This window comes from Parasteatoda tepidariorum, chromosome 9, assembly GCF_043381705.1.
Source record: "Parasteatoda tepidariorum isolate YZ-2023 chromosome 9, CAS_Ptep_4.0, whole genome shotgun sequence".
Lineage (NCBI taxonomy): Eukaryota > Metazoa > Arthropoda > Arachnida > Araneae > Theridiidae > Parasteatoda > Parasteatoda tepidariorum.
The window spans coordinates 47,462,823-47,474,912 of NC_092212.1; the positions used below are offsets into that span (position 1 = coordinate 47,462,823).

The 12,090-nt window shown below is 29.7% G+C and overlaps 1 protein-coding gene across 1 annotated transcript in view; it reads left to right on the forward strand.

The window, feature by feature from the left end:
- Positions 1-410: 410 nt before the first annotated feature.
- Positions 411-12,090, forward strand: part of LOC107437085 (aquaporin AQPAe.a) — a 118,650-nt gene continuing 106,970 nt past the window's right edge. The window contains exon 1 of the mRNA XM_071184820.1: positions 411-1,107. Coding sequence (XP_071040921.1) covers positions 701-1,107 — 407 coding nt within the window. The 5' untranslated portion in view covers positions 411-700. The remainder of the gene's footprint in view (positions 1,108-12,090) is intronic.

Below are 12,090 nucleotides of genomic sequence, written 5' to 3' on the forward strand. Positions count from 1 at the left end.
ATATTTAAGATAATCAAATATTTTCGCATACTATTGTAAAAAATTGTTTGATAATTTCAAGTAAAATATAATTTCCTCAAGTCATTTAGAAAATTATTTATTATTTAATTTCAATCGAATATTATTTGGATGACAAAGTTGTCTCCTTCTTAAACTATATAATTTCAATGAGAAAATTAAATGCAAAACAATAAAATAAAAACATAAATAATAGTTTCCAAACAATAAAATTACAAAAAAGTCGTATTTTTAATTTTTTTCTAACTCATACTTCACATGTTCTAATAAAATAAGATGGATGTCATACTCAATAGATGGCAGCACTAAAAATTTACTTGCAGTGCTGAAAAGTCATCCAGAGTGAAACATGCTCTTAGTTATCATCAGCACGTGGTTTGGGTACAGAAGGTATTGGACGACTCAGACTTTTCGCGGAAGCTTATTGATTCGAAGAGCGTATCTGTTAATTACGGAGTTGTCTTCAGATTTCCGTTTCTGTAACGTTCGCTTAGTCCGCTCGCTTTTTAATCAAATGATTTAAACTTCTGGGAAATATTATTACTAAGTGTTAAATACTTCTCTCATGGAAAAGGTTTATAAGCTTCAATCATTTTTACTTTAGATAAAAATGTTCTAAATGTAAACAAAATTTAAACTGATTATTTATATCTGCTTTAAGTAAACGCGTAAGTTTTCAATTATGGCGACTGTTTCTTTAGAAGCATTTCTTGTGCATTTGATTCACAAAGTTGAACAATCGCGATGCGAAATCAACAAAAAGAAAACTATGATAGCCGAATTAAGAACTTTGGAATTTTGGAGAGCCATTATTGCTGAATGTTTGGCGACTTTTATGTATGTTTTCTTAGTCTGTGGCTCACACGTAATGTGGCCTCTATATTCCATTAACACTCTCACAAAATCATTCACTACTGGACTAGCAATGGCAACTGCGGCTCAGTGCTTTGGTCATATATCTGGAGCTCATGTGAATCCAGCTTTTACTTTCGCTATGGTGGTAATACAAAAAATTACACCACTGAGAGCTTTTCTTTATATAACTGCTCAATGTGGTGGAGCTATTGCTGGAGCTGCTTTGCTTTATGGGTAAGTAATTCATACTCTATTAATGCTTGCATATACTCTTAATAACCAGGAATACGTATAAACAATTATACCATACAAAGCAGTGATAAAATAATATACAGTACTGATAAAATGGACTCTTAATCATTTGACTAAGTCAACAAAGTGTGGCTCGCGAGCCCCAGTTTGTTATTGTATTTGGTTTTAAATGTGGGAGCGTGAGGTTTTATAGGAGAAAGGGCTGATCACTGGAATAGGCAAATGAAAATTATGCAACGTACATCAGTGTTTCCCAAACTTATGATCTTTGTGCACCCTTTCTAAATTTTTCGTAATGCTGTGTACCTCTAATTAAAAAATTAATGTATTTTTTATTATAAAAAAATTACACAAAAGTTAAAAATCACAACTGGTTGTTGACACCACTAATTATTACCTGTTAACTCTGCAAAAAATAGCCAATAGAAAAATACGTAATCGTAAATCTTCATGGCTAACTTTGTTTTTAAATAAAAAAATTTTGAAATTTTTGCTTGTTGTAACATATTTCTCATAAGAACGCGTACCCCCACTAAACTATTCCCGTACCCCTGGGGGTACGCGTACCACACTTTGGGAAACACTGACGTACATAAATGATCGAATAATATACTGCTGAAATTTTACAATACAGGTACAATGGCAACTGCAGCTCCATGTATTGATCACATACCTGGAATTTAAGTTTATCTAGCATTTATTTTCGCGATGGGGTAATACAAAAAAATTGTACTATTGAGAGCTTTCTTTTACATAATTACTCAGTGTGGTGGTGATATTGATAGAACTACTTTGCTATAGATAAGTTACTGATACATAATTAAAGCTTGTAATAGAAAATTGAAAATAATACTCAAATAATGATGATACTTAATAACTAATTGAAAATACTACCACTCAAATATTGTAAAGTTATGATTAAAAACATTTATAAATTTAGTTGAATATTTCTCTTTCAATATTTTAGAGAATGGAGTTATCAAAATGCTCCTAAAACGTATGTTTCGAGGATTAATGAAAATAATTTGTTTATTTTGCTGCTAAAATTTAGTCATGATTTTATCAGCTCGTCCTTTTTACATTAATTTGATCTGTGTTTCGTTGTAAATAGCAGATAATAAGTCAATAATAAAGTTGCCCACTTTTTCGGTTTTTAGCTGCAGATTAAACCCCATATTCAAAGCAGTTGAAAAATATACATTTGGACATTTGATTAATTTTTTAAAAAATTCTTTCATTTGATATACAACTAAGTCAGATAAAAAAATTCCTAAATTCATGTGGAGATGTTGTGAAGTGTAGGTGGTGATATTTAAAAAAAGTAATTAGTTTGATTAGAAAAATTTATTATAAAAAAAATTGCAAATTAATTAATTAATTATTAATTATTAAAAAAATTAATTTATTTGAATATTATAACCTATTATTAATTAATATATAGTAGGAGGTTGGCACTTTTTCAATGGATAATTTTTAATCAAAATATTGATCATGGAAGAAAAATTGTTAATGTAAAAGGACAATATAGTAAAAGTGAAAAAAATCAATAATTTAATATGTGTGTAAAGTTAATTTTTATGTATATATTTTTACATTAATCTTTATGAACTCCGAATTAAAAATAAATGTAACGATTCTTTAAATAAAAGTAATTTTTTGATTGTTTTTAAATATATTGATAAAATTATTATCTTAAAACTTGTTATCTTAAAAATCATTTTACTTTATTCTGCTTTGATTTATATTAACTTCTAGAAAGTTGAAAACGATTCCATTGGATCTTTTGATTTTGATGTCTACAAAATCATAAATCTTAGTTTTTTTGACCAGGAAACAAGGTGTATAATTGATTCAAAATTGTGTACTTTTTTTCTGTTCCGATTTGATTTATTTTATCTTGTACAAAGTAGAAAACAACTCGTTTGAATAGAAATTTTGATATCTTTTGATTACAAAGTTTAACAATTCGTTTTAACAGGAATTTTGGTATCTTTTGGTTACAAAGTTGAAATTTTTTTTTTTATTTAAACGACTTAAAACTCCTCATGCACCACAAAGTATAGCATGAGGCTTACAGTTGTAAGTAGAAAACAAAAAGAAGAACAATTCGTTTGAATATAAATTTTAGTATCTTTGGATTTTGATATATGAAAAACTACAAATCTTACTTTTCCGACTGAGAAGCAAGGTGTATAATTGATTTAAGATTAAGTATTTTTCTTTTAAATTCAGATTTGGTTTATTTTATCTTTTACAAGATTAAGAGCAATTCGTTTGAATAGAAATTTTGGTATCTTTTGATTACAAAGTTGAAAACAGTTCGCTTGAAAATAATTTTTCCTTATCGTTTGACTACAAAGTTCAAAATTGTTCGTTTGAATAGAAATTTTTGGTATCTTTTCATGACAAAGTTAAAAACAATTCGTTTGAATATAAATTTTGGCATCTTTTAATTTTGATACCTGAAAAACTACAAATCTTACTTTTTTGACCGAGAAACAAGATGTATAATTAATTCAAGATTATGTAGTTTTTCTTTCATTCCGATTTTATTTGTTTTATATTTTATATAGTTTGAAAAGAAATTTTGGTATCTTTTGATTTTAATACCTGAGAATTGTAAATCATACTTTTCCGACCATGGAACAAAGTGTATAATTGGATCAAGTTTATGTAATTTCTTGCGTATGTTGTTCACATTTTTAAATTGGTCCCTAACACATGACATCCCGGCATCCCGATTTCTTGCTGTAAGAGGTTGTTATTTTAAAAAAAGACATTAGATATTTTCATTAAACAATAAAGGATTTCTTAACGAAAGAGAAATTATTTTAAGACCCTTGTTTAAGAGTTTTCTCATTGAAGAATAATCTATTTCTAACACAATGACTTGTAATTTTGCATAGGATGGCTCAAAGAATATTTTCACAAAAATATTTCCACAAAACAGTAAAAAATTTTTTACGAAAAGGATGATGTTTTAAGAAAGGTTATTTTCAAATGATCCTTCTTCAAGCATTTTTTCATTGAAGAATAAACAATTTCTAACTCAATAAATAATAATTTCAAGCAGGGTAAGAAGGCCAACAATATTTTCATTAAACAATAAATAAAATAGTTATCAATTCAATAACTACAGCCTATAAAAAAGTTTTTTATTCCTAAAAAAAAGAAGAAAAAAAAACCCAACTGAAACATATGCTCATTTTTAAGTAAAGTCATTTCAAAAATATTTATACGAGTGAGACTTATTACACTTTATTGAAATAAATTTAATATCGAGCTATCATATTTCTATATATTTGTTTTTACTCTAAATATATTTAATTTTATCATATCTTTAATTTATATCCAAGGAAAACTTAGTTTACGCAGGCCTTTAAAATCATATATTTCAGGAATATCTATTAAGAGTAATTTAGAAGGGCATATAGTATTAAGGAAATCTCATTTTAGGTCAGTCTTAATTCATAAGAAAAAGCTTCTGCTAGCGAAATTTTAAAATATAAAAAGAATTTTAAAACAGTCCACTGAGGGACCTGTAAATGAGAAGTAATTGGTAATTCCGTGTAAATGAGAAGTACAGTGGAACCTGTCCAAAGTGACCACCCTCGGGACCAAGTCAAATGGTCACTATATAGAGGTGGTCACTTTATGAAGACTTTTTAAAACGGACAATATACATACGGTTAAATGCACATTCGAAAAACTGTACTATATTAAGTAATGAATTAATTATATAACAACCCTAATAACTAAAATAGGTTTATCCCTTTATAGATAATTAATATAAAACTCACCTTATTTCTTTTGGTATTAGTTGAAGAACTTCCGTAGTAATCGATTTAAATAACACGTAATGATAAAATACTCCTTAATTAATACTGACCTTTATTTTGGTTGCAATACTAGATTATCCAAAACATTTTCAATACAAGCTATAATAAAACACTCACTAAAAAAATCTACTAATTATTATGAAGTTCCATTCACAGTAAAAAAATCAGAAATTTTTCTTTGCTTAAAACACTTCTTTTCAACAATTATTTTTTCAGTCATCCCTTCAAGTTTCCTTAGTAAATCTAGCATTTGTGGACAGTTATTTAGGGCATACGTTTTCATATTCTTGCACATCTTTAACATTTCTGAGTCGGAAATTTCATCATTTTCTTCAATTTGAACTTCCTCTTCACTAACACAATCTTCTTCGTCTTTTTCATTTATAAACATTTCGCAAATGTCTTGCTTTAGATTTTCTTGATCAACGGAAGTATTGCATGTAGGAATATCACTGTCAAAATTCGTGAAAAATTTAGCATCCACTGGTTCATCTTCAGAAGGCAATTGATTTAAAAGATTTTGAATGAGCGAAAGGCTATTGTCATCATTTTCAGCATGTGAATCACTCATATCTTCCGAAATTTCTTGGGTAAAACCACANCGATTTTTTAGCATATAGATATATATATAGTGATCTTTTTCGATAGCAATTGATTCCATAGTTCTAAATAAGAATTATTATAACACGACACTGTTATTTATGGCTATGTTCAGTTTTCAAATTGCAGATTTTTCAGTAGTATTTTTCGATAACAATTGATTTTATAATTCTAAATAAGGATTATTTGAACTATTTTAGCGTGTTATACTTTTCAGTGATAGTTACAATATTTTTTAATTTATTTATTTTTATCATTTATATGTAGTGGTGTAAAAAATTATTACAATTCTACTTTGTTAAACAGAACAACAATTTTAACGTAAACGTATGGTTACCACTTGAAAAGTAAAATAAAAATAAATCTTCCTAAAAAATCTGGAGATTCGGCAACAATTGTATTGGAAGTTTATTGTTTTGCATTGAATGAAATAATTCATGGAGCCATTAGAATATCTTCAGAGGTTCGCATTGACTGCCCCTAATGCATAAGATAAACTTTATAAAATGCTAGGAGGCTCCGCTAACCAACTCCTGTAATTGCTTTTCATTCATCGTTGTTTTTTTCTTCAACGTAAATTATTTTCCACATAAACACAGAGCGTTTTATTTTAAAAATATGCATTTATTGCAGCTTTATGTAAGAACATTTTGGTAACTTATTCATCATAACGAAAAAGACGATTACCTGGATTTCAAAAATAAGCATTTGAGCTTGAAAAAAAATTAAACTTAAAGAATGCAGATGTGACTCAATGATAAGAAATAAACGAGAAGTTTGTTTGTTTGTTGTTTATTCATGTCGCTCTAGAGCTGCACAATGGGCTATTGGCGACGGTCTGGGAAACATCCCTGAGGATGATCCGATGTCATGCCGTCACAATTTTGATTCTCTGCGGAGAGGATGGTACCCCAGCTGTGGTAGTTCAACGACCTGCTCGCGAAGTTGAGCACTTTTCTGTTGAACAGTTTAACAAGAACCAATACCACACAACCTCGGTCTCCTCGTAGCATGATCAAAGTGGTCACCCACCCGCACACTGACCGCAGTCAATGATGCTTGACTTCGGTGTTCTACTGGGAACTGTGACTTACGATCAGTCCACTGAGGGACCTAAAGTAAATGAGAAGTAAGTGTACTCGTTGACAAGGCTTATAACAATTCAAATAGGGAACAGTTTTTATGGATCTTCATTAAGTTTTTTTACTTTTTTACTAAATTTTCTTTGTAAATGTTAAGATGTTATATCTGACTGCATATAATCTATCTCTCCTTTGCACTTTGATTGCCATATACTCGAGTGTGAGCTTATAAAATAAAGATCTCGTCCTGTAAGAAATAAATTTTCAGCAACACTGGATAAATAGTAAATATTTTACCCCTTGGGGACGGGTAATTCAGAAAAGCATTCGTTCAAAATCAGAATCAAGTTGTAATTAAATAAAAAACGGTAACTTAAATATAGTCGTTGCTAATTTGACAGACTTACTTTGCTTTTACTTTAACTATTATTAGTTTAATCATATATATAATCAAAGTTAATTCAAAGTATAACTAAATAGTTTTATTTTGAACAAAGTAATGGTGAATTAAATAAATCAAACAATTAAAACTCCGATCACAAATAAACTGCTAAAGAAATACTTTGATTACCAGTTTTATCTTTTTACCCTGATTGATACGGTTTTATGCTGGCACGTATTTGTGACTGTCGGCGCGAAAGGATTAAAGCAAGAAAGTTGAAAAAATTTGCGTAAAGCATTTAAGTTTTTAATAACTTTCGAACAAATTTGTAGTTTCGAACAATTATTTTTAACTTTGTCTTCGTAATTCCAAGTTCCTTAGTGTTATATATTTTGTGCAGCAAAGCAAATGTAACGTAAAGAGAAAAAAAATAAACACTTAAATATGATTTTTTCAGCACACCAAAATTCGACTTCATAGTTGCATTCTTGCGGCTTGCAGAACCACCCGCATGGTATTTTTTCCAAACAAGTTTAATAGTTAATAATTCTCGAATAACTAATTGAATGTTAAACTTTTTTTATTCCATTGTAATTCCTATATGTTTTTCTACACAACCTTATTGATTTCAAATTTCTAAGTCTTATACTTTTTACGCAGCAAAAACGTTACGTTGAACACCCAAAACAACACCGAGNACCAGCCATTAGAAGCAGTAAAATTTTCCACATTGAGTTTTTTTGAAAATTCTAAAGCTGCTTCTTGTAACAAAGGTCCAGAAACTCTAGCATTCATACCACGCATTTTTTTAAACCATTCAAAAGTAGCCTGATTTACTTCAAAATTATCAGTTTTTCGTATTTTCCGACTCCTAGACTCATTTTCATTTTCTTCAAATCTGCTAATATACTCCAATTTTCTTTTGAAAATATTGCTCACACAAGTTTTACTGATTTGAAATTTTTCAGCTGCTGCCCTTTGACTATTACTTTTTAGAAAGTCAATAACTTCAATTTTATCTTTTAAACACAATTCTTTATACTGCTTAGATCTTTTATTCTCCATAATTAAAGAAAAAAAGATAGCTGAATTAAAAATAAACTCAATGAAAACTGTCAATGTTAAAATACTAACACTACTAACATATTAAAACACTGCAAACAAATCTTGAAAGCAGCACAGTGAATGCACAAGTTTACTCTTAGAATTTCTGAGAACATATGATAAAAGGAACCCTTTTTACAAAGGGTGGGAGGTCAGCACATTCCTATCTCCACACCCTCAAAAACCAGTTTGGTCCTGACCTGTGGAAAATGGTGGAAACAACCTGTGGAAAATGGTCACCTTACTCAGGTGCTTACTTTACCCAGGTGGTCACTTTTACAGGTTCCACTGTAATTGTACTCGTTGACAAGGCTTATAGAAATTCAAATAGAGAAGAGTTTTTACGGATCTTCATTAAGTTTTTTTTTTTACTTTTAAAATTTTCATTATAAATGTTAAGATGTTATAATGTTATATCTGACTACATATAATCTCTCTCTCCTTTGCTACTTTGATTGACATATACTCGAGTGTGAGCTTATAAAATAAAGATCTCGTCCTGTAAGAAATAAATTTTCAGCAACACTGGATAAATTGTAAATATTTAACCCCTTGGGGACGGGTAATTCAGAAAAGCATTCGTACAAAATCAGAATCAAGTTGTAATTAAATAAAAAACAGTAACTTAAATGTAGTCGTTTCTGATTTGACAGACTTACTTTGCTTTTACTTTAATTATTATTAGTTTAATCATATATATAATCATATATATAATCAAAGTTAATTCAAAGTATAACTAAATAGTTTTATTTTGAACAAAGTAATGGTGAATTAAATAAATCAAACAATTATAACTCCGCCCACAAATAAACTGCTAAAGAATTACTTTGATTACCAGTTTTATCTTTTTACCCTGATTGATACGGTTTTATACTGTCCCGTATTTGTGACTGTCGGCGCGAAAGGATTAAAGCAAAAAAGTTGAAAAAAATTGCGAAAAAGCATTTAAGTTTTTAATAACTTTCGAACAAATTTGTTGTTTCGAACAATTATTTTTAACTTTATCTTCGTAATTCCAAGTTCCTTAGTGTTATGTATTTTGTGTAGCAAAGCAACAGTAGCGTAAAGAGAAAAAAAATAAACACTTAAATATGATTTTTTCGGCATACCAAAATTCAACTTCATAGTTGTATTCCTGTGGCCTGCAGAACCACCCGCATGGTATTTTTTCCCAACAAGTTTAATAGTTAGTAATTCTCGACTAACTAATTGAATGTTAAACTTTTTTTTTATTCCATTGTAATTCCTGTATGTTTTTCTACATAACCTTACTGATTTCAAATTTCTGAGCCTTATAGTTTTTATGCAGCCAAAACGTTACGTTGGACACCCAAAACAACACCGGTGTTGATTATGGCCCTTACGATTTTTTAAAATATAGAAAAATTTGCATGCACGTTCTCTCAGACGAGAATGGGAATAAGGAGGTAATGACTTAAATTCAGCTTATCTCTCACATAAACTATAACAATGACGTCACTGAAAACAATATAAAAATCTTTGAAATAAATCGTTGTGTAATTTGTTCTGCAAGTTTTTCAAGTCAAGTCTGATAAGCCAAATGACGAGACTCATCATCGTCATTATAGTTGCCAGACAGCCCAATGTGAGCCAATGCCTTCCTCTGAAGTTTTCTCTATGACGACTTCTGATTTATCTTTGATCTCCAATTCTTTTCATTAATTGCGAGAAAATCAGACTCCACTGAGTCAGCCCATCTCAACCGTGGCCTTCCCCGCTTTCTTTTTCCAGTGGGTCTAAAAAGCAGTATCTTTTTCATTGTGTTGTCATCACTCATTCGAATCACGTGGGCGATCCAATTCATTCTATTTATTTTCATGTATTTAATTATACCAGGTTGTCTTGTACAGTTCAAAGTTAAATCTCCTTCTCCAGTTATTGTTTTCATTCACACCACCAAGTATACTATGCAAAATCTTTCTCTCAAATATTGCAATACAATTTTCCTCCAGTTTTGTCATTGTCCAAGCTTCAGAAGCGTATGTCAAGACTAGCCGGACAAGAGTTTTGTAGATTAAGAGCTTTGTTTTCCTAGAAAGAAACCTAGATTTAATAAATCTTCTCAGCCCATAGACAGCCCTATTCGCCAGATAGAGTCGGTTTTTTATTTCAGGAGTAATTCCGTAAATGACGAGACTATTGTTTTTAAAAAATATCCCCAATTTTGATTGAAGACATATGCTTTTAAAATGTAAATACTTTTTTGACTTCGAAATTATAGCTTCAGAATGGAATTTCATAAAAAGAAGAAAAAATACTTCGGTCTTCAATTTCCTTTTTTTCTTCCTCATAAATTCTTTCCTTCTTAATAAATACTGGAAAACGAAAAACGTAACAAATTCAGCAAAAACTAGAATTTTCAATACTAATGTTAAATCTGTCCTACTATATGGATCTGAGACATGGCACTGCAATAAAAATAGCATGAAAAATCTTCAAGTATTTATGAACAATTGTTTAAGAAGAATCTTGCGTATCAAGTGATTCCATACAATTCGTAATGCAGAAATCCGCAAAAAAGCAAAACAGAAACCGATTGTCCAGGAAATGAATTGGCCATCTTCCAAGTAAAACCAGAAAAAGACAAGTTTTTGATTAGAACCCTCAGGGCAGAAGAAAAAGAGGAAGACCTAAAAATACTTGGAGCAGGATGATTGTAAGCGAATTGAAAACAATAAGAAAGACACGGAGAGAGGCAAAATATCTGGCAGCAAAATAACTTGGGCCCTTATTGTACCAATATTCACGAATCTTGGCTTAATAAGGATTCAAACTCCCGTTATTTTTCGATATTGGACTTATATAGAATTGACCAATTCCCCCGATATTTTACAGCCACTATATAACCAGTATCGGCTCTCTATAGAATTGTCAAGGTAAAATTGTTGCTAGGGGAATGATAGAATCCCTATTCTCCAATTTGGAATTAAAAGGAATATGTATGCATGTGTGTCAATTTCCTTAATCTGTACTATAAAAGGATAAAGTTTTATAGTTGAATTAGAATTTTTTTTTCCAGAGCATTCAAATTTAATATCATTTGTGATAAAATCTAAGAAGGATGTTTACAAACTCCAAATGAAAACAGTATGGAATTCGATGGCATATTTTTTTTTTAGAACATAAGAGTAAACAAATATCTGAATTTTATCTCGTTTCCGTTAATACAAAGCATGTAGGGAGCAGCCTAAACATTATAGAGTTAGGTAAAGATTAAATGGTGACCGCCTTTTAGAATCAGTCATCGAAATGCTATCCATAAACTGTTTTGAATGTTTTATGCTGACATCAATGTAGATAAGACAGTTGTGGTGAAAATCTGCAAATGTAATAGTGTAATAAAAGATTATATGAAATATATACAAATGATTTTATGTTCAACTGCCAAGTTGAAAAAAAATATTTTATCGATGCTATGCAGTTACTACGCGTCTCCAGATGATGTTTATTAAGATATCTGCTTGTTTTTAAACAATAGTTGCAACAATGTATTAACTTTAAAAAGATGGAACGGAGCAGAATTATCGTCTGCGGGATTTTGGAATTCCGCAAAATAATCGCAAGTTAAAAGATTAATTTTATTTCATTATAAGAATTCGACAAATTTTCATTTTATTCGTTATTAGATATATAAATACATCGATAAAAATAAATATTAAGTATAATAATGATCATATATTTTAAAATTTGTGGAGTTTTCAAAAGTTTTAATATGACTTTCTTTTGTTTATGAAGTTTAATAACTAATTATAATCTAAAAAAACCACCAGATCCAGGGATCAAAAATTGCATAATTATTATTGATTTTTATGGTTGGTATGGTTGGACATTTATATCACTGATTATAATACAAATGACACTTTATCACGAAAAATACATTTGAAAGTTTAGAATCATTTTACAGCAAAATTCTTTCTCCTAAATTTTTATTTGCATT